Genomic DNA, 27,583 nt, shown 5'->3' on the forward strand with positions numbered 1-27,583 from the left:
AACCGGGAAGACCTCTCGGAGCTGTCGTTCAAGACTGCAGCAAGGGCTGAAAGGCTGACGTACAGCAGGGGCCAGTCCGAATCTGTGCCCTCTCAGGTATGGTTGGGGGGACCTGTCCGGCGCACGTACCCCAGGCAGTGGGCCAGCTGTTCCTGCATGAAGACAAACTCCCAAGTGCTGAAGGAGAAACAGGCCCTTTCCCTTGGACAGGCCCAGAGGACGTGGCGGGTCCAGTATTTCCTGCCCCTTGGCCACCCGTCAGCCTCGAGGAGGAAGGGACGGCTTCCTCACCCACCCACCGCCGCGAGGGTTGCAATCTCAGCACCTGGGCCCCAGCAGCCTCCTCCTCCACCCAGGTCAGGAGGGGCAGCCCTGTGCCAGCAGGTGCACAGGTGCAGTGGGTGTGAGGCCAGGCGTCCACACTCAGCTCCACCAAGCTGCCCCCCAAGAGAGATCCTGGGGGCTCCAGCCTATGTGAAGTCCTCTGGAGTGTCAGTGGCCTTGTTGGGAGTAGACTAGACCACACAGGCCCCAGGGCCCCCGACCCTCTCAAATCAAGCTCTCAAAACTGCTCACAGTCCCAGCCTCACCCCCCAGGAGCATGGCCTTGCACATAACATGGGGCCCTCCTGGGAACCTGGGCCGTCTTCTCCCGATGTGGCACTCTCTGGGCATCTCCAGGGGCAGCTTCCAGAGCTGCATCAGCCCTTAGGGAGATCAGCCTCAACAAGGCACCCATTTTACAGATGAGAAGACAGAGGCCAGAGCGCCCTGGCCTGGTCTGGCCGTTCATTCATGCAGTCAACACATTTATTTATTGAGCATCGACTCTGTGCCAGGCCCTGGGTGGGCACAGGGGGCTCAGAGGTGAATCACACGCAGACCCTGCCCTTGAGGCACTCACAGCCTGGCAGGGCAGTCGGTCACATCGAAGGACACTCATGATACAGTGTGGTCAGTGTGGTGCTGGAGGTAGCACAGGTGGCCAAGGGAGCACAGAGGAGGGGCCCCTGGCCCAGCTGGGGGGTGGCAAGGGGGGCTTCCTGGAGGAGGTGACACCTGAAGAGGGCTTTAGGGAGTGAGCAAGAGTTAGGGTGTCTGGCAGAGGACGTGGCCTGTGCAAAGAGGTGGGGGGAGACAAGAGCACATCTGGGCAGCAGCTGGGAGGAGGCAGGCTCTGGTCCAGGAAGGGCAGTGGAGTTAGCAGGGGACGGAGAGCTCTCAGGGCTGTGAAGCAGGGGGCGGTGCGCACAGGGCCCGCTGGGAGCCAGTGTGGAGGGCGCTCCCGGGAAGAGGGCGGGGGACAGCGTGGGCGCGGCCCTGGCGGAGGAGTCCGGTCCTGCACGGGGCCCCTCAGCAGGGCGGGGGCGGGGGCGCGGGCTGCCAGCCCCGAGGCTGCAGGGTGCACAGCACGGGGTCCAGCGGCTTGAGCGTGGCCTGCTCCAGCAGCCTGAATCGCTGCCCAGGCACCAGCCGGAACTCCAGCCTCTGCAGCAGCTTGGCCATGACCACCTTCACCTCCATCTGTGCGCGCGGGGGCGGGGTGGGGGGGTCAGTGGCGTGAATGAGGGAATGAGCAGCAAATGCCACAGCTGCCTGGGTCCCCAGCCCCCAGCCCCCAGCCCCCAGCCCGGGGACCCAGAGCAGGGCTCTGAAATGCTTCCTGGACAAGACGTCACCCCGCAGTCACTTCTGGGCAGAAACCCCAGCGCTGGCCCCCTACCTGAGCAAACTGCTGCCCAATGCAGGAGCGGGGTCCCAGGGAGAATGGGAAGTAGGTGAACTTCGGCCTGCGTGCGGGGAGAGAGGCGTCAGGAGGCAGCCCCGCGAACCTTGTGAGGACCGGCTTTGGGCCAGGGCTCGTTATCGAACATGCTAAAGGCATCAACAGCTGACTCGGCTAAGCTCTGGGTCAGCCTTGTCTCATTTTATCCTCCTTCGAGCCTTCCGGAAGGAGCTGTTATTATTCCCATTTCACAGATGGAGGAACTGAGGCTCAGAGAGGCAAAGCAAGAGCCCCAAGGTCCTACGTCACTTACTCCACTTATTCAGCCAGTCACATGCCCAGCTCTGGGCAGTCTGGGTCTGGACTCAGGCGTCTGTCCCCTGAGCCTGGCTCTCCTCCCCACCACTGCTTCAGTACTTGAAACCATTCACTCCCACAGCCACCTCTAGAGGGAGCCGTTGGTATTCCCATTTCTCAGATAGGAGCATCAAGGTGTGGGGGGGCAGGGATGCAGTCACTTGCCCAAGTCCCAGGCCTTCCCGGTATAAGGGACTGGTCACGAGCACAGACTTTAACACCAGCCTGAGCTGGGCTCAAGCCTTCGTTCTGCCCTTTCCTGGCTGTTCATCTTTGTGCAAGTTACCTAACCTCTCTCAGCCGTGATTTCCTCCCTGTAAATGGGGGCAGAGTGGGGTTCACAACGCCCTCGCAGTGATCTGGAAGGCTATGTGGGCTCAGTGAGCACAGGCAGCTCAGACCAGAGGCCACTGGGACCATCCTCCCACCAGGTCTCCACTTGTGGACAGCTTGAAGAGAGACTTACTTGGGTGCTTTGGGGCTGAAGCGATCTGGGTTGAAAGTCAGCGGGTCCTCAAAGTATGTGTCCATCCGCCCCATGACATAGGTGCTGAACTGCCGGGCAGAGGATCTGCTTGTCTCTGGCTCCGAGGATGGGTCCCCTCGCACCTCCCAACCTGCTGCAGTCACCCAGTGGGGAGACTCGGAGCAGAGTACGCCCTCCCGCACTCCCCACCCACCTCTCCACCCGCCCATCTCCCCACCCATCTCTCCACCTGCCCATCTGGACCAGTGCGGAATTCCACTGGCCCCTGAAAAGTCTCTAAGAGGAAGAAAGGGGGTAGCCCAATATGCTGCCAACCAGCTGGGCATGCTCCATCATCCCATGCTTGACCTCACCCTATGGGGGGGGGCTACAATTATCCCCATTTTACAGATGAGGAAACTGAGGCTCAGAGGCTCATGACTTGCCTAAAGTCACCTGGCAAGTAAGCGGCCAAAATGAGATGCAAACTCATGTCTGCTGCGAGGCCATCTTTCTCTAGATTCCTGAGAGCTGTTATTGTTCAAAGTTTCTCTTCAGCAAGGCTTGCTTCAGCGGGGTGGGGGTGGGGGTGGGGGAGCCGCAGAGCCCCCACTAGCCTTTCACCTGCATACCTGGTGCCTCCTGATTGAAGTTGATGCTCCATGCCCCGGCCCCCAGGGGCCATTCATGCCCCATAACTTGGGCCCTGGGTGCTGACCTTTGCACAAAGTGTCTCCCCAAGCCCGTGCTGCCCCTGGTTCTCTGTGAGAGTCCAGGGCATCCAGGGCTGGAGGCGGGGCCTGGAGCTGAGTGGGAGCATAAGACCAGGAGGGGTCTGAGGTCAGCAAAGGGCGCCTACTATGTGCCAGGGGTTTTGGCCAGACACGTGATGTACATTATCCTGTATTATCCTGTCGACTCAGGTACCATTATCCCCACCTTACAAGGATGGTACTGAGGCCTGGAGGTTCAGGGTCTTCCCTGAGATGACCCAGCCAGCAGGGAGCAGGGCCGGGATTAGAGCCTGGGTGTGCCCACTCAAGGTCCACGGGGTTGCACACGTGGGTTGAGAGTCAGCCCCAGGGCCTCACCCTGCAAGATGTAAGGGCATTCTGAAGAGATGGTCATTAAGGCAAGTGGTATTGGTGCAGGATGTTTTAAAAAAAAAAAAAAAGTACAGATACGGAATTCCCTGGCGGTCCAGTGGTTAGGACTCCACGCTCTCACTGCCGAGGACCCAGGTTCAATCCCTGGTCTTGGAACTAAAATCCCACAACCTGCATGGTGTGGCCAAAAAAAGAAAGAAAGAAAAAAAGCACACATGGATGAAGCTTTGATACGTGCTGGAGAGGGCTTGGCAGAGCCCTGGGGAAGGGAGACTCAACAGGTGGGACTGGAGCACGTCTTTCTCCTCTGTAAAAATAAACATAGGGGGCTTCTCTGTTGGCGCAGTGGTTCGGAGTCCGCCTGCCGATGCACGGGACATGGGCTCGTGCCCCGGTCTGGGAGGATCCCACATGCCGCGTAGCGGCTGGGCCCGTGAGCCATGGCCGCTGAGCCTGCGCGTCCGGAGCCTGTGCTCCGCCACGGGAGAGGCCACAACGGTGAGAGGCCCACGTACCGCAAAACAAACAAACAAACAAACAAACAAACAAAACATAGGTTCTGTCTGGGGCTGAACTGCATCCCCCTAAAATTCATAAGTTGAAGTCCTAACTTCAGAATGTGACTGTATTTGGAGATAGGCTCTTTAAAGAGGTAATTAAGTTAAAATGAGGTCATCGGGGCCCCTAATCCAGTATGACTGGTGTTTTTTTTTTTTTTTTTTGCGGTACGTGGGCCTCTCACCATTGCGGCCTCTCTCGCTGCGGAGCACAGGCTCCGGACGCGCAGGCTCAGCGGCCATGGCTCACAGGCCCAGCCGCTCCGTGGCATGTGGGATCTTCGCAGACCGGGGCACGAACCCGTGTCCCCTGGATCGGCAGGCAGACCCTCAACCACTGCGCCACCAGGGAAGTCCATGACTGATGCTCTTATAAGAAGAGGCGATTAGGACATAGACACACACAGAGAAGAGGCCAGGTAAGCTGGAGGGAGAAGATAGCTGTCTGCAAGCCAAGGAGGGAGGCCTCGGAAGAAACAAACCTGCTGACACCTAAATCTTGAACTTCTGGCTTCCAGGACCATGGGAAAATAAACTTCTGCTCTTTAAGCTACTGTGTCCGTGATGCTTTGCAATAGTAGCCTCAGCAAACACAGACCCTTACCTCACACCATACGCAAAATCAATTTCAGGTAGATAGGAGCTTAACTTTCAAAAGTGTAAAATCGGCAGAAGACAATGTAAGTGAGTACTCTTCTGACTTCAAAGCAGGTAAGCATTTCTTAAACAAGACAAAACAAGATAACGAACCACTAAAAAATTTAAGAACGTCAGATCATTAAAAACAAAGACAGGGCTTCCCTGGTGGCGCAGTGGTTGAGAGTCCTCCTGCTGATGCAGGGGACACGGGTTGGCGCCCCGGTCCGGGAAGATCCCACATGCTGCGGAGCGGCTGGGCCCGTGAGCCATGACCGCTGAGCCTGTGCGTCCGGAGCCTGCAACGGGAGAGGCCACAACGGTGAAAGGCCCGCGTACCGCAAAAAAAAAAACAAAAAAAAACAAAGACAAACCACGTATCTAGAGATGACATTTGCAACACATCTACCTGATAAAAGATTAACATGTGAATTTGTAAAGACAACTCTACATAATAATAAGAAAAGACAAAGGACCCAAGAAAGGGAAATGAACAAACACCTCACAGAAGAGGAAAAACAGTGTAGGGCTGCCCAACCTCACCAGTAATCGGGAAAGTGCACATCAAGACCACAGCAAAATACTTTCCTTACACTTATTGAACTGGCAACAAATAAGAAACTGGCCCCTACTAAGTGGTGAGGCAGATAAAGAACAGACTCTCTCTTACACCACAAGGGAGCCTCCGAACTGGCAAAGCCACTTTGGAAAATAATTTGGCCCTAGTTTATAAAGTTGATCAGTCATCTGTCCTAAAACCCAACCCTCCCACTCCTGGGCACACACCCAAAAATGACATTTGCACATTGCATCAGGACACAAGGACAGGAAAGCTGACAGCAGCAGGTGTGCTCATAATGGCAACAAACTGGGACCCTCTCAAATGCCTGTTGACCCCGGAATCAACGTGCAATAGTGCAACTCACATGGCAGAATATTACACAGCAGTGAAAATGGATGGCCTACAGCCACACGTGGAAATCTACACTATCTTAATAGACATTGTACTGAGTCACAAAGCAAGTCCTAGGACATATTATTGTGTGGGCGTGCACACACACGAAGGCGAGGGAATCGCGAGTGCAAGATTCAGGAGAGTGACAGCTTTTGGAGGGTATCAGGAGAATGATGCACACATAGGTGGTTACGTTCTAGTTTTGGGGGCAGGTGGTGGGTTTGGGGAGGTCATTGTGCATGAATGGAGCCTGAATGAATGAATGAATGAGGAAACAGCCAGAGGAACAAAATGTAAAGGAGACCAGGGGGGAGAAGGTCAACCTCAGTGGGAGGAGGGGCCATGGAGAGAGAAGGAACTGGGGCAAATATGGGCCAGCTCTGAAACTGGGCACATCCCATTCTGCCCCTTGCTGGCTGTGTGACCTCAGGAAAGTAACTTAACTTCTCTGAGCCTCAGCAGCCTCAGCTGTAAACGAGGTACCTCCCTTTTAGAATCATCCGCTGTAATCTTACACTGGACAGTGGGGTGGGGAGAGAAAATTCATCACAAGGTTATGGTAGGACTCAAACAAGAATGCACGGGGAGGCCAGGGAGGATAACGGGGCCACGGATCTCGGAGAAGTCCCTGACCTCAGCGGACAGCCCCGAATTGGCTAGCTGGGGGCAGGCAGGCAGGGGCCCCACGCACCAGGAGCGGGGTGTTGCCGGGGACCCGGACCCCATCGATCAAGGTCTCCTCCTCCAGCAGACGAAAGGTGCCCCACGCTGGCGGGTACAGCCTCAGCGACTCCTTGAGGACCTGCAGACACCACACAGGGAGATAACGAGAGACATCAGGAGACCCCATGGAAAGTGCCAGAAGCACGTCCCGGACACACCTCTGCTCCATTTCACGGTGTTGAATGTGCACCCACGGCCGAACTGGGTCCCTGACCCCTGCAAGGTCAGCCTCTTCTGCGTGTCCAACCCCTCATGTGACAGAAGGAGAAACCAAGGCCCAGAGGAGGGGTTGTGCAAAGCCACAGTGCCAGAGACCAGACCAGACAGGAGACCAGAGCCAGGCCTCCCTCTAAACCAGGGCTCCCACCATCCCGAGGACTCCAGCAGCTCGAGGAAGGCCTCCTCCTGTGCTGTGCTGGGGGTTGGAGGGGCGTTCTGCTGAGCCTGGCCCCCAGCTGGGAAGCCTAACGCTTGTGGAACCCAGGCCTAACTGGGTTTTACTAACTGGGCTGGTTTCCATACTGGAATCACCTGGGAAACCGTAGCCATGCTGGGTCCCGCCCCCAGCGACTCAGTGTCATTGGCCTGGAGCAGCCTGGACGTGGGCAGTTTTTTAACCTCCCAGGGGATTCTCAGGTGCAGCAACGTTCAAGAACCCCTGTACTAAAGGGTTCAAGCAGGCAGCAGCCCTGGTCTATGAATCGCCCAGCTCTGCCCAGAAGCGTCTCCCCCATCCCCACACCTGGGACAGGTACTGCAGTCTCCCCAGGTCCTCGCAGTCAAGGTGCCTCTTGGAACCGATGACCTCGTCCACCTCGGCCTGCAGCCTGTCAGTCAGACAAAGACAAGTTCGTCTCCAAGGAGAGATGCCCCACGTTAGTTTTAAGAAGGGCGGGATGGGAGGAAGCGTGAAGCGAGAGGCCTGGGGCTTCCCCGCTGCACACACTGCCCCCCACCAGCCCCCGTTCTTGAAGGAACCTCCATGTCCAAACGCAGACGCCCGGGCAGCTGGGAACTACGTTCCAGGCCCTTAAAACATTCACCTGCTGCGTGTGCTGCTCGGAATCGGCTGTAGGAAACAAAGCACCACAGAACAAGGTCTTTGCGCAAAGATGCCTGTTTCAGCCCGGTTCACAGCAGCTGGAAACAGCAGAAGGAGCGATGCAGGGATGCAGGTACAAGCCTTAGGACGTGCACCGTTAGAGTAACATGCAGCCGTAAAGGTGGACCTGGACCACTTCCCACCCATGACGGGGTCTTTTGTCAAAAGACAGAAAATAACAAGTGCTGGTGAGGATGTGGGTAAATCAGAGCCCTTGTGCACTGCTGGTGGGGATGTAAAGTGGTGCAGCTGCTTTGGAAAATGGTATGGAGGCTCCTCCAAAAGTTAAACACAGGGCTTCCCTGGTGGCGCAGTGGTTGAGAGTCTGCCTGATGCAGGGGACACGGGTTCGTGCCCCGGTCCGGGAAGATCCCACATGCCGCGGAGCGGCTGGGCCCATGAGCCATGGCCACTGAGCCTGTGCGTCCGGAGCCTGTGCTCCGCAACGGGAGAGGTCACAACAGCGAGAGGCCCGCGTACCGGAAAAAAAAAAAAAAAAAAAAAAAAAAGTTAAACACAGAACTACCATGTGATGCAGCAATCCCACTTCTGGGTAGATGGGTCTCAGATATTTACACACCCACGTTCACAGCAGCACTATTCGCAATAGCCAAAAGGTGGAAGCAGCCCAAGTGTCCACTGATGCATGAATGGATAAACAAGATGCGGTCCATACATACAAGGGAATATCACTCAGACTCAAAAGGGAAGGGCGTCCTGCCACCTGCTGCCACACGGATGAGCCTTGAGGACATTATGCTGAGTGAAACAAACCAAACAAAAAGGACAAATACACTATGATTCCACTTGTATGAGATCCCGAGAGGAGTCAGATGTCTGGAGACAGGAAGCTGAATGGTGGTTGCCAGGGGCTGGAGGGAGGGAGGCAGGGAGTGAGGAGTTAGTGTTGGACGGGGACAGTTTCCGTCTGGGATGCTGAAATGTTCCAGGGATGGACGGTGGTGAAGGATGGTGGTGATGGATCCACAACGGGGTGAATGTACTTAATGCCCCTGAGCCATACACCTGAAAATGGTTTAAATGGTAGATTTTATTATATATATGATATTATATATGATATATATATGATATACATATATACACATAGACACAATATTAAAAAAAAAAAGAACTTGGGAAGAGGTTGCAAAACTGTGGGGCAATGTTGTGATAATAGACATGGCAAAGTTCAGGAATTAACATGAACTGTCCCTGGGTGGATGGGGGCGCCATGGGTGGATTTATTATTATAATTATAGTCATTATTTTAACTTTTCTGCTTTTTCCCAAATTTTTAATAAATACTATTACGTATTTTTAAACACCAGTAAGCTACAGTTGACCCTTGCACAACACAGGAGTTAGGTGCACCGACCCTCCACACAGTCAAAAATCCAAATATAACTTTACGGTTGGCTCCACATCCACGGATTTAACCAACTGCGGCTCGTGTGGTGCTGTAGCAGGTATGTAGTGGAAAAAAATCCATGTGTAAGTGGACCCGCACGGTTCAAATCCTTGTCGTTCAAGGGTCAATGGTGTTATATTCTCAGGCAATCGTTCAGTCTGCCCTTTCCTGCTGGTGATGACAACCGTTGCTCTGATGGACCCTTCCCCGTGTCCACGGAGGTCCCACCCCCAAGCCTGTCGGCGGCATTTGCAGAGCGCTCTTACATTTAGCTCAGCCCATCTGTGCAACAGTCCTTGAGGGACACTGTTTGTATTTAAGGAAACCAACGGCCCAGCTCAAATGCCATCTCCCCAGCGATGCCCTCCTTTGTCTTGCCAGCTGCAGACAAGCGCTCCCTCAGCACTTTGCTTGGAATTCTGTTCAGTCCTAAGTGCCAGCCCCTGGCCAGGCCCTGAGTACATCTTGGGAGGGAAAGAGCCACGTCCCTGCCCTCCTGGAGCTTCTGGTTTCATGACCGAAATAGACTCAAAGCAAACAGTCCCAGGAGAAAACGCATCTCTGAGTTGGGAGGAGGCTAGGAGGGGAAACAGAGTGGATGCTTCACGGGTCTAAGAAGGCTTCTGAGGAGGGGGAAGAGGAAGGGGGAGGAGGAGGAGGAGGGGGAATTCTCCAGGAGAAAAGCAGGAAGAGGAGCTTCTAGAAGTAGGAACAGCATGTGCAAAGACCCTGGGGTGAAGGGAAGCGGGACACACTGGAGGGGGCTCAGCCGCGGGAGCTGGGAGCAGGTGGTCCTCTAGGAACAAGGCATCAGATAAACCCCTTCACCAACATCAAGGGGAGCCCCCCCATGTCCCCTCCTCGTACCTCGCCAAGATCTCCGGCTGGCGCGACAGCTCCATCACCGTGAATGCCAGGTGATTGGCAGAGGTCTCGTGACCTGCAGGAAAGGAGGAGAGCGGAGGCTCCACGAGGCCTACGGGGCTGCCGCTGGCCCAGCCTGCCTGGCCTCTGAGACCCCAAGCCCCTGTGGTAGTTCAAGTCCTCACTTCTCCCCCTTGGCTGAGCCAGACGTACAGATACGAGGGAGACACCTGCCCACCTCCGCATTCCTGGTGCTGCCTACGTTGTAAAAGAAATGGCCTTTGCCCCACGTATCTGTGTCTCACACCCTTAAAAGCCCCTTGCTCCAACCATCCTTGTGCCTTGCCTGGCCTGGAGGGATATTTGTCCCCATTTTGCAGAAGAGCAAGCTGAGGCTGAGAGGAATGTGTCCCTCTTAGGTCACACAGCAGGAGGAACAGAGCTAGGACTCAAGTCAAGCAAAGCTTTCAAGCCCAAAGCCTATGAAGCTGCAGGCACCAGTCCCTGAGGTCTGGAGAGGGTGCATCTCCTGTCACGGGGACTGACTTCCCAGGTGGAGAGGGCGGATTCTGGGTTCTGGAAGGATCTGGTCAAGTTGATAGCATCAACCCCACCCCCACCCCAGTTGGCCAGGGAGGGAACCGAGTTGCACCACTTTCCTCTAAAGGGGTAGCGGGCTTAACAGGTGGCAACCACTGCCAGCCAGGGGGCCCCAGGGGCTGCTCGAATGCAAGAGAAGGGCCTACACCTTCCAGCAAGTAGGTGCTGGGAAGGAGGCCCAGCTGTTCCCAGGGCTGGAATGTGGGCAAGTCACGGCCAGGGGACCCCACAGGGGAGGCCGGGCAGGGGAATCAGAAGTGGCCGGAAGTCCCCGCCTGGCCCTGGCTCTGCATTGCCAGCAGTAACTCAGTTTCCTCAAAGGACAGTGGGAGGAGAGACACAGCTATCCTCTCCCCGGCCCCTTGCGGTAGGGGCACAGGGCTCGTGGTGGGCTGCGAGGAGGACACGAAGGGAGTTATTAAACTCCCACTGGAAGGCTGGATGGACATCCCCATTTTACAGATGAGGAAACTGAGGCCCGGGCTACAGAGCCAGCCTATGGAAGAACCACATCCCGGACTCGGGCCCCTGGCTCACAGCATGAAGACCAGCCAGGCTTCATTCAGCAAGCACTTTATCATGTGCGGAGGACGGTGCCCTGAAGTCCTGCTCCAGCCCTACTGCTCCAGGTCTCCCGGGCTACCTGTGAGCGTGACCCCCACCTGGAGGGCCCTCATCCACGCCGTCCACATGGCAGATCCCCTCCCGCTTCGTGACCCTCTCGCAGGGGAGGCAGGCTTCCTCCTCTGAAAATCCACTGCCCAGCAAGGCAATTCTGTCTGTCTGTCCACCTCCACCATCAGACTATGAAGTATCCCTCATCTTGTTCATCTCTGTCTTCCCTGTGCCTGGTCTTCGTTCATTTCATCCGATCTTTATGGGTACCTACGGCACTGGGCCCTGGGAATACACAGGTGAGCAAAACAACATAACCCCTGGCTCACCGAGCATGCAATCTGCTGGGGGAGACAGACCTTATCGAATTACACCAATAAACATACAGCTTAACACTGTGAGTGAAATGTGTGGGCGGAGAGGAGCTCTGGGCGCCATGGAGAGCTTCTAACCGGGGCCTGATGAGTCTGGGCAATCCCTGAGGGCTTCCGTGAGGTAGAGACACCTAAGAGATTGCTGAAGGGTGAGGAGAAGTTTTCCAGGTGAAGGACAACGCTCAAGAAATATTTGATGAGCAAATGAATAAAGTTGCTTAGCACATCTTCTGGTGCTGGTGTACGGAAGGCCTCGGCATAGATTTTGAGTGAGGCAGAGACTTGAATTCAAGTGGCCAACCTCTCCTGAGCCCAGAAAGGCAGCTTCACAAATCCTCACAATCGCCAGCTCCAGAGCCAGGTGGGAGGCCACCAAGAGAGCCTCCTGGGCCTCGCCAAGCTAAGAGAGAGGGCGTCTGCTCCCCTCACCCCTGCCCCCCAGTTCCGCAGCAGAACTCTGCTCAGACTGTCTAAGAAAATCTCTGAGCCAGGGTTTAAGCCATCCACGGTCCCCTTCACTCCTGCAAAGCTCTGAGTCTTTGGTGGCTGCTGAAGCTACAAACCAGCAATGAAGAAGGTGACGAAGTTGTCCAGCAGAATCTCGTCGTCCTGGGCCCCCTCTTCAGCTGAAAGACAAGGCGAGTCTCAGAGCCCCAGGAGCAGATGCCGCCTGGGACACTAAGAATCCTGGCCTCCTCCCCACTCCCCGCTCCCCTAGAGCCAGACAGAACCAGCTGGAGTCAACTGATGGGGGGCACCCACTCTGCCTGGCCCTCCCAAGGCCCTCGAGGGATGCCTGGCACCTTTGAGAATCTGTGTGAGGATGTCAGCAGGCACGTCCTCCCCCCTCTGCAGGGCCTCCCGGCGGCGCTGGACCCAGTCCTTGCCAACCTGACGCAGGAAACGCACGCTTTCCCGGACCTCGCGAAGCTGCTTCCACTTCCCTGGCATAAACTGAATGAGAGTTCCAGCTCAGCGTGGTGGACTGGACACACACGTTCCCTCTCCCCCATCCCCCCAACTCCAAAATGACTTCAGAAATCCACAGCGGCACCGGCAAGCCGGGAGGGTGGAAGAATGTGAGAACATTCTAGAAAAGATCAAGGAGCCAGGAGACTTTATCAGAATGGTGGGCTATGGGGAATTCTCTGGCGGTCCAGTGGTTAGGGCACTTTCACTGCCGGGACCCCGGGTTCGATCCCTGGTCTGGCAACTAAGATGCTGCAAGCCATGTGGCCTAAGCCCAAGCACTGGCTTCTCCTTCCTGCCCCAAATCCCTAGAAATGATGGGAAAGATGCCTTAAAATACCCACAGAGCACTGGAAAATAAGAAGGGATTCCTGAAGGATGGAGGCAGTTAGGATCACATCGAAGGAGGAAACTTCAGCCAGAGGGAAGTAGAGTGAAATTAACTGCTGAAAAGGTGGGGTGGCATCAGGAGACTCTAAGCTCAGAGTCTGACGTCCCAGGGAACAGAAGGGGGCCCTGAGCAACTGTCTGGGAATCAACTCAAGTACTGTAGCCAAGCAGGACTCTATGGGGTCTTCCCAGAACAGGCCCCCCCCGCCCCCATGTCCTCCGCCTGCCTCTTGTCTATAGAAAAACCTTAGCCTCCTAGGCCTTCCCCAAGTTCCAAAGAGTGAATTTAATCAGAGAAGGGGTAAAATGCAGAAAGAAAGGAAAATAGTCCAGCAAGACAAAATAATAGTTTAACTATTAAACAAAGTCAAGGATCTTTAGTTCCTCCTCAAGGGCTATAGATAATATTCTGAGCCATGTCCTTTGAGCTGTTTTCCAGATACTGAAGCCCCCACCAGGTGAGAGAAGTTAGCTGTATGCTGCGCACCAGCACATAGACCCCAGACTGGTTGGAACCAGGAGGTTGATGATGTTGACTCCTGATTACCTCACCACCAATTAATCAGAAGATTGTCCACAAGTGAATCACATACCCACACCCTACCCTTACCCCAAACACACACCCCCGTCTTTAAAAACCTTTCCCTGAAAGCCTTCAGGGAGGTTGGGCCTTTTAAGCACTAGCTGCCTAGACTCCTTGCTTGGGGCCCTGCAATAAATGCTGCACTTTCCCTCACCACAACCCAGTATCAATATATTGGCTTTACTGCATGTGGGCAAGCAGACCCAAGTTCGGTTTGGTAGCAGTGCCAACTTTCCCCCTCCTTCTTCCTTCACACCTGGAACAAGGAGGCGATAGCTGGATCTGCAGCAGCCATCTTATAACAATGAGGTGATGTGCTAGAGACAGTGGAACAGAAAGACAGAAAAATCCAGGAACATCTGACATTGTGGGGTCATCATTGCCATCCTGCTTCAGGATCATTTCACATGAGAGAAAGATTTACTCCTAATTTACTTAAACCACTTCGATTTTCAGCCTCTACTTTAGGGGATGTATGCAAATCCTAACTGATTTGGAAGTCACTTCAGACATATCAGAACTCAAAACCCATTCTGAAAAAAATCACAGGAGGAAGTTCTCCAGCAAACAAGGACAAGACAAGCTACGATGGCAGGTACCTTTGCCAGAGTGTTTCGGGATGCACTGATGCCCTCCAGGATCAGTTTCACTTTCCGGGACAGAGGCTTCTGGGCACCCAGCAGCATGCTGGTCTCCATCCCAAAAGCTGCCTGGGGGAGAGAGAAGGGCAAGGTCATGCGTGGGTGATGGGAGGACTGAAGACTCAGGGCAGAGCCTGAGCTAAGGGTTGTGTGCATCATGTCATCAGCTCCTCACAACAACCCACGATAGTCCCGAACCTGTGGGATGTGGTAGGATTAAGTGGCACATAGTAGCCACTCAACAAACATTGGCTTCCTTCCTTGACAAGATGCATTTCCCCTGAAATGCAGCCTTCCTTGTGTGTCTATTTCACACCCAGCTTCCCAGTGAATTGTTGAATGGTGACGACTCTTCCCTCACTGTGCCTGAGCTCCATCCTTAACCTGGGTTGGGGGTTATCTGGGCCACTGCTGAGACAGCCAGGGTGAAAAGTCAAGCAATACCCCATGGGGGGTGCTGAGGGGGAGGTAGGCTTGGGCTGGGAGTCAGGCAGACCTGAGATCCAGTCCTAGCCCTGCCACTGACCAGCCAAAGGCCTGTCTCCGCATCTCTTTGTGTCCCTTTCTAGAGCATGAGTTAGGTAGCTCCAACCTCACACTGTTGTTTTAAAAGTTCGAGGAGATAAAACAGATGACCCTACCGGCCCAGAGAAGGGGTGGCTTATATGTGGAGAAGCGGGGAGAGGGGAGGGAAGCAAGCAGGGGAAGAGGGAGGGAAGAAGCGCCCTCTGCCCGTGTGGCCCTCTCCACACCCCACTCCGCCATCCTCCCATCACCTTGGCCAGGATGTCCATGGTGGTGCAGGTCAGCATATCCTGCATGGACACCGGAGTCTGTCCATCTGCCTTGGCTTCCAGAATCTCCACCAGCTGCTCCGCTTTCTCATTGAATGTTCCCATCAAGCTAACCAAGGAGCTGAGGAAACAGCACAGACATCAGCGGCCACTGGGACCAGCCCAGGGCTGCGGACATCCTGTGGCCCCCTTTCTGAAGGGAGACCAGTGTGCAGAGTGGAGGTGGGGGCCCCTCCCAACCTTTCTGGTCTCCCTTTAAGACCCAGCTCACAGGATGGGGCCACAGTAATCAAACTAAGCCTTGCATTTCACCAGCCCCCTCCACTCAGGATGGCCAGTGTCCCTTTACCCTTGTTTTAATGGTTTCTTGTTTGCCACTTGGCCCTTCAACTCTGACCCCAAGGAGACATGGCAATGTAGAAACTCCAGAAGACAGTGGGCAGGAAGGGAAGAAAGGCCTCTGGGGCCTCTTAGAGTCCATGAAGTTTCCCCTCCAACCTCTTGGTTGCACTGCCCACTCTCCTTACCTGCCCTGCCTGGGGCCACCATCTGCAGCCTTTTGTTATCCCATTTCACTCTCTGTCCTTGAGCAATCATAGTGCCCAACCCTACACAGAAATGAGTCCTCTGACCCAGAGCTCCCAATCCACAGCGCCCCCGCCCTGGGACAGCTACCTGGCTTGTCTGCCTGGCATACAGCTTAGAAAGAGGTATGGAAGGATGTGCTCCAAACTCACAAAAATGGTATCCCTGAGGGAGTGGAAAGGGGGGAAATTGTCCCTTTGTACATTACATATTTCTGAATTTTTACAAAGAGAAAGTGCTGCTTTTGAAATTAAAAGTAATTTTTAATGTTAGCAATCTGGGTAAAGGGTATATGGGTGTTTTTTTCTCCTGTTCTTATTCTTGAAACTTATCTAGAAATTTGAAATTATTTCCAAATAAGAGGTTTTAAAAAACAGTAAAAAGAGCAAATTGGGGAAGAGAAAAAAAAAAAAGAATAACTTTTTTAATTAGGAAAGACTATCCACTCTTCATTGCCGATCAGCCAGCCCTGCTCTGTTTCCCAGCTCTAGCACAGGCCCCAGCATCTGTCTGGTCACTGCTGCTCCCACCCCATGCTGGCTGCATAGCTCGTCCTCTGTGGCCCAGTCATATAATGAAAGCACCACTCGAATCTGGTCCCTTGCCCACCTAAAATGCTTTGAAGCACCCTGTTGTGAGGGAGGGGAAATCCTCACCTGGGCCCAGGAGGCTGTCTGCTCTTGTTCATTCCCACCTGCAGCACTGCCTTCCTGTTACAATGACCTGTTATCTTCTCCAAAGCCCAATGCTCCTTCCCTTCTCAGGGCCTTTGCACATGTTGTCCCCTCTGCCTGAGCTGTCTCCCCTCCCACCCTCCATCCCTATGCCTCATAACACCTTAACATCTGCCCTCTCTCCAGGTGGACACCCAAATGCCACATCCTCAGGGAGATGTCTCTTAGGCCGAAGTAGTCTCAATATAGGCTCCCATAGCAGCCTTGACTTTTTTTTCATAACACTTACATGGTTTGCAAGTATATATTTATTTGCAAGATTCTTTGTAGTTGTCTTTTTTAAAAAAAAATCACATTCAAATTGACTATTTGGATCCCACGTGCTGGTTACCACACCAGTACTGAATCCCTTGCAGCTACTGCAGATACAAAATATCGGACTGGAATGTTAGCGGTACAGTGAAATCCCAACCCCCTGTCTTTTTTTTTTTTTTTTTTTTGCATTTTTTAAAACGTCTTTATTGGAGTACAATGGAGTACAATTGCTTTACAATGGTGTGTTAGTTTCTGCTGTATAACAAAGTGAATCAGCTATACATATACATATATCCCCATATCCCCTCCCTCTTGTGTCTCCCTCCCACCCTCCCTATCCCACTCCTCTAGGTGGTCACAAAGCGCCGAGCTGATCTCCCTGTGCGATGCAGCTGCTTCCCACTAGCTATCTATTTTACATTTCCTTGTCTTTTATGCAATGATTGATTGGGACCAAGGTTTTTCAGTAAAATTAATATCTAGAAAAGCAGAAACCGGCAGTTCATTCTCACGATTTTATTAAAAGTATATAATGATATTCTCTGTGGATAATGGCTGGAGATGAAACTCACCAGTGGTTCCTATTTTCTTCCTCAGGAGTGAATTCGGATTAACCAAGGGTCACTGACACTTTCATAAACACAGTAATCTCCCAAAGCTTCTTTCATGCAACTTTGTGAATTTTGCATTTCCAGTAAAATCATCATCTCTTAGCTGGCTACCTTATTGTGAAACTAAAAAATAAAAATATGTGGTGATGGTTGCACAACAATGTGAACGTACTTAATACCACTGAACTGTACACCTAAAAATGGGCAAGATGGTACATTTTATGTTATGTGTATCTTACCACAATTAAAAAAATTTTAAATAAAAATGTGAAAGCACTTAATAAAATGTAAAGTGCAGTTCAAACGTGAGGTTCAGTGTGATGGAGAGGGTTAACCAAAACAATGCTGCTGGTATTTATATCATGAGCACTATGGGCGGCCATCTGGTTAGAATCTATGCCCTCCCATAACCTCAAAGCTTCCTGAGGGCGGGACCACGTCACCTTGGTTGGCCTTCATAACCCTGGCACTTGGCACAAGTATTCATTAAATAAATGCCTCCTTCTAGTCTATTCCTTTTATCATTCCTGGCAACTTTCCAGTAAGACCAAGACCATTCCATGCATTCATTCTATGGACATTCCTGGAGGGCTTGTGGAGTGCCTGGTGCCGTGCTGGGTGCAGGGGTCCAGGATCAGGGTGCATCTTCTGCCTTCACGGACCTGAGGTCTAGTGAGGGAGGCAGCTTGAATGAGAATCATTTCAGTGGATGTGACAGAAGCCATCATGGAGACATGAACTCAGTCTTGGAAGGTCAGGAAACAGTTCCCCAAAGCAGTGACATCTTAGCTGGGTATCAAAGGAGTCAGAGGAATTCCCTGGGGTAGCACAGAAGGCAGAGGGAATGGCAGCAACACAGGCAGAGATGCCAGAAAGAGCCCAGCGTTTCCAGAAAGGTGGAGGTGAGAGGGTCCAAATGTTGGAGGGGTCTCAGGGGCAGACTAAGGAGGAGTGAGGTCTGACCTTCATATTTCAGATCATAGGGAGCCACTGAAGGCTTCAGGACAGAGAAGAGATGTGGTCAGATCTGAGTTTCAGCAAGATCTCTCCAGGGTGGTGAGGTGGATGCATTAGAGGAGGGAGACAGGAGGTGGGGAGGCCAGGGAGGAGGCTGTGATGAAAGTCTAGGTGAAAATGTTTATATGGTTGTCCACAGACTACATACAAAACAGTAACTTCACAGTGGAGAAGCCTGGAGGCTCCCTTAACCAAGGGAGCAGTTAACATCTCCAACAATGAGACAGATCAACACATGCTTCCAGATAACAATGCCCTAAGGAGGATACAACATTACTCCTGAGCCATTCCCACCAAAAAAAGCACAACCTGAGTGTAATTGAACAGAAATAGCAGACAAACAGAACTGAAGGATGTTCTATGAAATTGGCCTGTAATCTTAAGGTCAAGAAATTTAAGGAAAGAGTAAAAACTGTTCTAGAATGAAGGAGGCTAAAGAGATATGGTAACTGGGACTTCCCTGGTAGCGCAGTGGTTAAGAATCCGCCTGCCAACGCAGGGTACGTGGGTTTGAGCCCTGGTCTGGGAAGATCCAACATGTCGCACAGCAACTAAGCCCGTGGGCCACAACTACTGAGCCTGCTCTCTAGAGCCCATGAGCCACAACTACTGAGCCACGCACCACAACTACTGAGCCTGCGCTCTAGAGCCCACAGGCCACAACTACTGAGCCCGAGTGCTGCAATTACTGAAGCCCATGTGCTTAGAGCCCATGCTCTGAAGAAAGAGAAGGCATCGCAATGAGAAGCCCATGCACCGCAGCAAAGATTAGCCCCTGCTCACCGCAACTAGAGAAAAGCCTGCGCGCAGCAACGAAGACCCAATGCAGCCAAAAATAAATGAATTAATTTAATTAAATTACTTAAAATAAAAAATAAATAAATAAAATAAAGAGATACGGTAACTAAACGTGACACATGGACCTGGATTGGATCCTAGACAAGAATAAAAAGAGCTGTCATTACACAAGTGACAAAATTTGAATATGGATTATGGATTAGATAACAGTATTGGATTAATGTTAAATGTCCTCATTTTGATAACTGAACAGCAGTCATGTAAAGGAATGTCCTTGTTCATAGGAAATACACACAGAAGCATTTAAGAGAAGAGATTACAATGTCTCCAACTCACTCTCAAATAATTTAAAAAACATGCACTATACAAAAATGTATATACATACACACACAGAGAGAAAATTATAAATATATTTATATATACACATAAAGAAGAAATGACAAAACATATGGTGATTTAAACGATAAACAATAAGTGGATCTGGGTAAAAGATATACAGAAGTCCCTTAGACTATTCTGAAAATTTTTCTGTAAATTTGAAATTTTGAAATTTTGAAATTTTATATCAAAATAAAAGATTATCTTCCTCAAAATGTTAAACATAGAATTACCATATGACCCAGTAATCCCATTACTATATACCCAAGAGAAATATATCCACCCAAAAATGTTCATAGCTGCATTATTTGCAATAGCCAAGAAGTAAAAACAACTTAAATGTCCATCAACTGATGAATGGATACATAAAATGTGGTATGTTCATACAACGGAATCTTATTTGGTAATAAAAAGGAATGAAGTTCTGATACATGCTATAATGTGGATGAGTCTTGAAAATATTATGCTAAGTGAAATAAACCAGGCATAAAAGAAATGTTGTATGATTCCATTTATAAGACACGTATAGAATATGAAAACCCATAGAGACAGAAATTAAATTAGTGGTTGTCAGAAGCTGCAGGCATTGACAGGAAATAAGGAGTGACTGATTTGGGGGGTGATGAAAATGTTTTAAAATCAACCATGGTGATGGTTGTACACGTTTGTGAATATACTGAAAATCATTGAATTGTACCTGTAAATGGGTGAATTGTATAGTATTTGAATTATATCTCATGAAAACAGCTATTTTAAAAATAAAATGTTACCAAAAAATGAAAACTATAATAAATGAAAAAGCCCAGACAAGGAGTGCTGAGGTCTGAGCCAAGCGAGCTGCTGGGGGACAGGAACCCCACACCTCCAGGCATCGTGGTCATTCAGCTCCTGACATTCACAAACTACTTGGGGGCCTCTCAGACTCCCACCCCGCTGGCTGTCTTGGTCTCTCTTTGACCGGTAATGCCGTGTCCTTCCTCTCTCCCTTCAGCCTGGGTGAAGGTGAAGCCCCTTCCAATGAAGACTCGCCCTTGCCAAGCCCACCCAGGCTGGCAGCCCAGCACTGCCTCTGAGCAGTCAGCCATGACCCCAGGGCCTGTCTGCGGCCACACTCACCTCCGGCTGAAGGCCAGGTCCATGACCCTCCGCTGTTTGTGCCAGCGTTCATAGTCACATTCGGACACCAAGCCTTGGCCAAACAGCCTGCGGAAGAGACAAACACGTGATGTGAGAAACGGGGTGAAGGAATGAGAATTGACTGCCTGACGGGGTCGGGTCACCTTTTGGGGTGATGAAAATGTTCTAGAACCAGACAGTAGTGATGGTTGCCCCACATGGTGAATTTAACAATGCCACTGAATTGTAATTCCAATGCGGTTAAAATGGTGAATTTTATGTGATGTGAATTTTACCATAATACATACATACATAAGGGTGATCGTGTGCCCCAACCTCAGTGACCCCTGCATTCCCACCTGCCATCTGGAGGGGAAAGGACGAGAAGGAAGGTGCTGGTGACAAGAGTGGTGACCACCACGGATGGCCCCTGTTGTGCGCTCGGCAGCCAGGGTGTTGGGACTTAATGCTACATCCAACACTCTGGACCCTGTGAACCCTCCACTTGCAGCCAGAGGCTCTCCTGGCCTTGCCCCAGACCCCTCCTCGCGTCTTACCTCTCACCAAACACAGTCTGGATCGCGTGGTACATCTTGGAGTCCTTGTTGTACTTGGTTGACATCAGGAACTTCTAAACATCCCCAAAAAAACAACATGAGCTTGTGCACCCATGAGAGGCTGCAGAAGACTCAGCAGTTTTCTTGTCTCGTATGAAACACGCCTCCAAATAAGCACCCTGAGCTGAGTGCCAGCTACGGTGTGAACGCTCATATGAGTGATCTCACCTACTCCCTCTGGAAGTCCTGTCTTTCAGGGATGAGGAAAGTGGGGCACAGAGGGGTGAAGTGATTTTTTCCTGTGGTCACACAGCTGGGGACTGATGCAGGGTGGCTTCCTCACTCCAATGCCCACACTCAGGAGCCCACACCACGCCACCTTCCAAAGTGGCGACAAGAAAAAGCCTGGGCTGCTCTGAAACCAGAGTGGGGAAGGGGAGAAGCCTGGTGGGAGGGCTTCTAGGACACAGGAGAGACACTCAGCACAGATTCAGTGTTGTTAGTGCCAACCCAGCCGTGGAAGTCAAGGAAGGCTTCCTGGAGGAAGGGTCCACTTCCTCACCAAGAGCAGGAGGGTAGCAACAGTAACATCAGCCAGCAGCTTTTGAGGCAGCACAGCCCAGGGGTTGACAGCTCAGGCTGTGGGTTCCACTGGCTTAAATCTGAATCTGGCTCAAATATTTCACTCCATCACTTGCCAACTCTATGACCCTGGGTGAGTTACTCACCTCCTTGCCCCTGTTTCTTTATTTTACAAGATGGGATTCGGGAGAGTACCTGCCTGGTAGGGTTGCTGTGAAGAGGAAATTGTTTCTACGTGAAAAGTGCAGAGAATGGCACCTGGCACACAGCAGGTGCTCCATGAATGCCAAATGCACACCAGCGCCCTAGAGCTCATTTAATGCCCAATCAACCCTAAGACGTGGGTGGTATTTTTATGCTCATCGTACATCTAGGTGAAAAACGGAAGTTTAAAACTGGCCCAGGGTCACCACATGGTAAATGGTGGACACAGGATTTGAATCCAGGCAATTTGCTGTGGGGGCGAGGGGAGAGAAGCCTGTGATCCAGGCAGGAGAACCCCTGTCACATGGTGCATTCAGGCAGAGGAGTGGAGGTGTGGAGGCGGGGGAGGGGCAGCAGCAGGGGGGCTGCCGGGCCAGACCCCCGAAGCCTGCCCTGTGGGACGCTTGGCTTTACCCTGTGGGCACTGGGACGCAGTAAGGTGACATCTCTGCTATCCATTAATCCCAGGGGCTGCTGGTGACTGTGGACTTAGCTCCTGGGAATCTAAGCCAAATTTTCAGCTCAAAGGAAACCTCAGAAATGGTGACTTCAGGTCACAAGCCACATCCCGGGGACCCCACCCCTACCCCAAAACTGTTATTTGTAAACCAAGTTCTGTCACTATCCTATGTCTGCTGGTTTCCTCTTCTGCAAAAAGACCTTGGCAGTAAAGGCCCACCTCCCAGGCCCTACTCAAATACCTCTGAGTAGTCCAAGGTCTGTGCCAGCCCTTCCCAACCTGAACTGAGGAGCACCCCCTGAGGCAGAACAGCCTCAGCACAGTCTCTGACCAGGGTCCCCACAGCCTGCTGTCCCTGGAACTACAGATCCTTTGTTTGGCCCAGTGAGCTGGGCTCTGGGGCATGAGGGATGCACAGGGAACCCCCAGCACCTTGCTGCCTTCTCCTGTTGCCCATTCTGACAGTGCACTTCTGCCCATGGAGGAGTAACTGCTAGGCACTTTCCCTCCGGCCATAAACAGCCAGAAAAATAAACAAATATTATGCGATATCTGCTTTTAGACACTGGACAATGGGCAGTGAACCATGACAGAAGGAAAAGGGGGAAAAAAAAAAAAAAAGACAAGAGCTGTACAATACAGGATCACTCCAGCTTTCTGCCCAGAGGCAATTTTAGGACAAAGGCACTTAAAGAATAAACTCAAATACAGCCCAGCAGGCTTTCCAAATTGATACGACAGAGGTCAGAGTCCAGGCAGGCCAGAAAAGCCTAGAATTTGTAGGGCAGAGGACACAAGAGGAGGGAGCTATGCAGAGAAGGAGGTCCTGTGCAGAAATCTGCACAGGGATCCCCTGTATCTTTGTATAACTACCAATCTGGGCATGTGTAGAGTGAAACTCCACAAGACCAGGTAAAAAACTTCTGGGGAAAGGAGAGTTACTGGGTAACTATAGGCTAAACAGAGCTCAAACAAGCTAAGAATTGTTCAAGTCCCCATTGGCCACAGTTAAACCTCAGACACAAGGCCTTTATTAGAGTCCTCAGAAGGGTCACTCCTTAGTTGTGGGGCTAAACTAGCTCTAGAGTAAAAGCCTACACTTGATCAACCCTCAAAAGCCTTAAAGCAACCTGGAGAGGATCAAAGTGATCTGCCAGAATGAAGTCCAGCACTCTTTAAAGGAATAAAACAAAACTGAGCACTCAGCAATGTACAAGTCACAATGTCCATTGTGCAGCATAAAATCACTAGACATGCCAAAGAGCAGGAAAATCTGACCTATAACCAAGCCTAGAAATAATGGAGATGACGGAATTCACAGACAAGAACTTTAACACATTTATTACAATTTTACAAATATGCTCAAGGAACCCACATATCCAAGAAGTTCAAAGAATCCTGCATAGAATTAACACAAAGAAAGGCACACCAACGTGGATCATAATCAAATTTCTGAGCCCAGTGATAAAGTCTTAAAAGTAAACAGAGATGAAGTGATATAATATTATTTGAGGATAGATTGATATAAGTTAAAAATTATCCTATGAATACTAGGACAACCACAAAGAGAGAGAAAGAGGCTAATAAGACAATAGTGGATATAAAATGGAATACTAAAACATACTCAATCTAAAAGGTGGGAAAGGAGGAAAAGGGAACAAAAAACAGGTGGATCAAATAGAAAACAAATAACAGCATGGTATGTTTAAACTTAACCATATCAATAATTACCTTAAATGTAAATGACCTAAGCACTCCAATTAAAAGGCAGAGATTTTCAGATTGAGTGAAACAGCAAAACTCCACTATATGCTATCTATAAGAAACCCACTTGAAATATAAAATTCCAGATAGGTTAAAAGTAAAAGGATAGGGCTCCCCTAGTGGCGCAGTGGTTAAGAGTGCACCTGTCAATTCAGGGGACGTGGGTTTGAGCCCCGGTCTGGGAGGATCCCACATGCCATGGAGCAACTAAGCAACTAAGTAGTTGTGTGCCACAACTACTGAGCCTGCGCTCTAGAGCCCACAAGCCACAACTGCTGAGCCTGCATGCCACAACTACTGAAGCCCACATGCCTAGAGCCTGTGCTCCGCGACAAGAGAAGCCACCGCAATGAGAAGCACACACACCTCAATGAAGAGTAGCCCCCACTCGCCGCAACTAGAGAAAACCCACGTGCAGCAACAAAGATCCAGTGCAGCCAAAAATAAATAAGTGAAATAAATTTTTAAAAATAAATAATAATAATGATAAAAAGTAAAAGGATAGAGGGAATTCCTTGGCAGTCCAGTGGTTAGGACTCTGCGCTTCCACTGTAGGGGGCATGGGTTCGATCCGTGGTCAGGGAACTAACATCCTGCATGCCAAAAAGAAAAAAGCTAACATCCACATGGCATGGCCAAAAAGAAAGGAAAAGGATAGAAAAAGATATGCCATGAAACACTAAACATAAGACAGCTGGAGTGGTTATATTAATACCAAACAAAATATACTTCAGGAAGTGGAATACTACCAAGGAAAAAGGGGAAATTTCTAAAGATAAAGGGATCAATTCATCACAAAGATATAACTTTGCGTAATGTGTACACACCTGGTAACTAAACTTCAAAATACATGAATCAAAATTGATAGAACTGGGCCTCCCTGGTGGCGCAAGTGGTTGAGAGTCCGCCTGCCGATGCAGGGGATACGGGTTCGTGCCCCGGTCTGGGAGGATCCCATATGCCGCGGAGCGGCTGGGCCCGTGAGCCATGGCCGCTGAGCCTGCGCATCCGGAGCCTGCGCGTCCGGAGCCTGTGCTCCGCGACGGGGGAGGCCACAACAGTGAGAGGCCCGCATACCGAAAAGAAAAAAAAAAAAAAAAAAAAAAAAAAAAAAAAAAATTGATAGAACTGAGAGTAAAAATAGACAAATCCATGATGGGGTTAGAAAGTATAACACTCCTCTCTCAGTAGAGAGTAATTTACTTTCTGCATGCTAGAACGTGTAGAAAGTAAATTAGTAATGATTTAGAAGATTCAAACAACACTATCAACCAACTTCACCTAATTGACATTTCTAAAACACTCCAACAATTACAGAACATATTTTTTTAAGTGCTCACAACGTTCACAAATATAGACCATATACTAGGCCATACAACAAGCTTCAATTAATTTTAAAGGATTGAAATCATGAAGAACACTTTCTCTGACCTTACAGAATTAAATTAGAGATCAATAAAAGAAAAATATCTGGAAAATCTTATAATACTTAGAAATTGAATAACACACATTTAAATAATCCATGGTTCAAAGAAGTAATCACAAGGGAATTAAGAAATTATTTTAAACTGAATGAAAATAAAAGCACAACATATTGATATGTGTGGTATATTTGTGCTAAAGTAGGGCTTACAGGGAAATGTAAAGCTTTAAATGCCTGTATTAGAAAGGAAACAAAATCTAAAATCAATTATCTAAGCTATCACCTTAAAAAATTAGAACAAGAACAAACTGAAAGTGAGTAGAGGAAGGAAATAAAAAAGAGCAGAAATCAATAAAATAGGAAACAAACAATGGAGAAAACCAATAAAACCAAAGGTGGGTCTTTGAAAAGATGAATATGATTGAAAAACCTCTTGCCAGTTTGTTCAATAAGATAAAAGAAAACCCAAATTACTGTTCTAAGGAACGAAAGAGGGGACATTTCCAGAGATCCAGTAGACATGATAAAGTTAATAAATAAATATTGTGGAAGTTTATATCAGTAATTTCAACAATTTAGGAGAAATTCCTTGAAAGATACAAAACTCAAGAAAAAGTAGAAAATCTTAATAGCCATATATCAACTTTAAAAATTGACTGCATAATTTAAAGAAAACAAAAACACTTCCCTGAAAGAAAATGCCAAGCCCAGATGGCTTCACTGGTAAATTCTATCAAACGTTAAAGGAAGAAATAACACTACTCCTATACAAACTCGTTCAGAAAACAGAGGAGAGGGAACATTTCCCAACTGATCTAATGAGGCCTATTAACCTGATCCCAAAGCCAGGGATCAAGAGAAGAAAAAATATAGAAACAAAAATTCTTAACAAAAGATGAGCAAATTGTATCCATGTATCCAGGAACAAATTGTATCATGACCAGGAAGTACTGATTTAACACTTGAATGTTAAGCAATGTAATTCATCATATTAATATATATCTTTCAAGTTCTTATCTCATTGAGCATCATGAAGGTCTTGTGTATGGTTTTTGGTAGCATGCTTTACAAAGTCTTAGGGCATGTGTCTGTATTTGCTATGAAACTTTTAAAAAATAAAATGACTTTTAACATCCTGTTAGAGACACCATGGTCATTCAACTTGTCTTGCGATCTAGACCCCAAGTTGTATTTTATCCCCCTTAGTGTTACCACAGCCACTGTCTAAGCAGAGCATCATCCCCACACATCCGCTCAGTACCTACCATGAGAATAACAGCACAATCATTTATTGAGCACCTGCTGTGTGCCATGCACGGGCTAGATGGTTCACACACATTATTTCGGTTCCATTCTTTTTTAAATTTTATTTTATTGGGGTATAGCTGTTTTACAATGTTGTATTAGTTTCTACTGTACAGCGAAGTGGAGTTCCCTGTGCTACACAGCAGGTTCTCATTAGTTATCTATTTTATACATATTAGTGTATATATATGTCAATCCCAATCTCCCAATTCATCAGTTCCATTCTTACAACCACCTGTAAGTGAGGCATCATCCCTATTTTACAGACGAGGAAATTATGGCTCAGAGTGAAATAGTAATTTGTCCAAGGTTCCATAGCCAGTTGGTGGCAGAGCCCAGATTTAAGCCCAGTTCTGCCAACTGGCCATTCTTAGTACGTATATGGCAGACACCATCCTGCACATATTATAGGCCAACTAATGCTGCCTGTCTCTCTTTCCTCACCTCTAAAATGGGGACTAATAAGAGTCCCTACCCCTCTGTGGATTAAATGGGTTAATAATTGTGAAGTACATAGAAAAGTGCATGTTGAAGCATCTTTTGACCCTTTATTTGTTAAATAAATGGATCAATATTTAGTTCCCATCATAGTCTTAAAAGAAAGGGGTTATAATCCCACCTCGCAGATGAAGGAACTTCGAAGAGAGGTAAACTAACCAGACACATGTGCACCAGCTGGGCAAAACTCCCAACCCAGAAGAGTCTAACAAGAACTCAGGCCCACATCAAACAGCCCTGCTTTTAGGAGCCCCCCAACCTCACTGCCAAAAAGTGGGTGGTTAGAGGGAAAGATGCTGTTCCCTTCAGGATCCTCGGGAAACCAGCCCAAATGTGCGTGACTCTGGAACGTTTCTCCCACAGTCCCTGGGGTAGAGTTTCATGCACCCATCCCAGGGAAGAGGAGGGCTCCCCTTGGAAACCACTCTGT

At 49.8% G+C, this 27,583-nt stretch overlaps 1 protein-coding gene across 1 annotated transcript in view; it reads right to left on the reverse strand.

The window, feature by feature from the left end:
* Positions 1-1,353: 1,353 nt before the first annotated feature.
* The window catches only part of LOC132488980 (cholesterol 24-hydroxylase), a 33,613-nt gene continuing 7,383 nt past the window's right edge, over positions 1,354-27,583 (reverse strand). The window contains exons 4-15 of the mRNA XM_060097888.1: positions 20,918-20,991; positions 20,361-20,447; positions 14,849-14,987; positions 14,031-14,141; positions 12,293-12,443; positions 12,053-12,115; positions 9,904-9,976; positions 7,269-7,353; positions 6,495-6,605; positions 2,550-2,638; positions 1,724-1,790; positions 1,354-1,524 (exon numbers count right to left, since the gene is read on the reverse strand). Coding sequence (XP_059953871.1) covers positions 1,354-1,524; positions 1,724-1,790; positions 2,550-2,638; positions 6,495-6,605; positions 7,269-7,353; positions 9,904-9,976; positions 12,053-12,115; positions 12,293-12,443; positions 14,031-14,141; positions 14,849-14,987; positions 20,361-20,447; positions 20,918-20,991 — 1,221 coding nt within the window. The remainder of the gene's footprint in view (positions 1,525-1,723; positions 1,791-2,549; positions 2,639-6,494; positions 6,606-7,268; positions 7,354-9,903; positions 9,977-12,052; positions 12,116-12,292; positions 12,444-14,030; positions 14,142-14,848; positions 14,988-20,360; positions 20,448-20,917; positions 20,992-27,583) is intronic.

The sequence above is a fragment of the Mesoplodon densirostris genome, chromosome 4, assembly GCF_025265405.1.
Source record: "Mesoplodon densirostris isolate mMesDen1 chromosome 4, mMesDen1 primary haplotype, whole genome shotgun sequence".
In the NCBI taxonomy this organism is placed as follows: domain Eukaryota; kingdom Metazoa; phylum Chordata; class Mammalia; order Artiodactyla; family Ziphiidae; genus Mesoplodon; species Mesoplodon densirostris.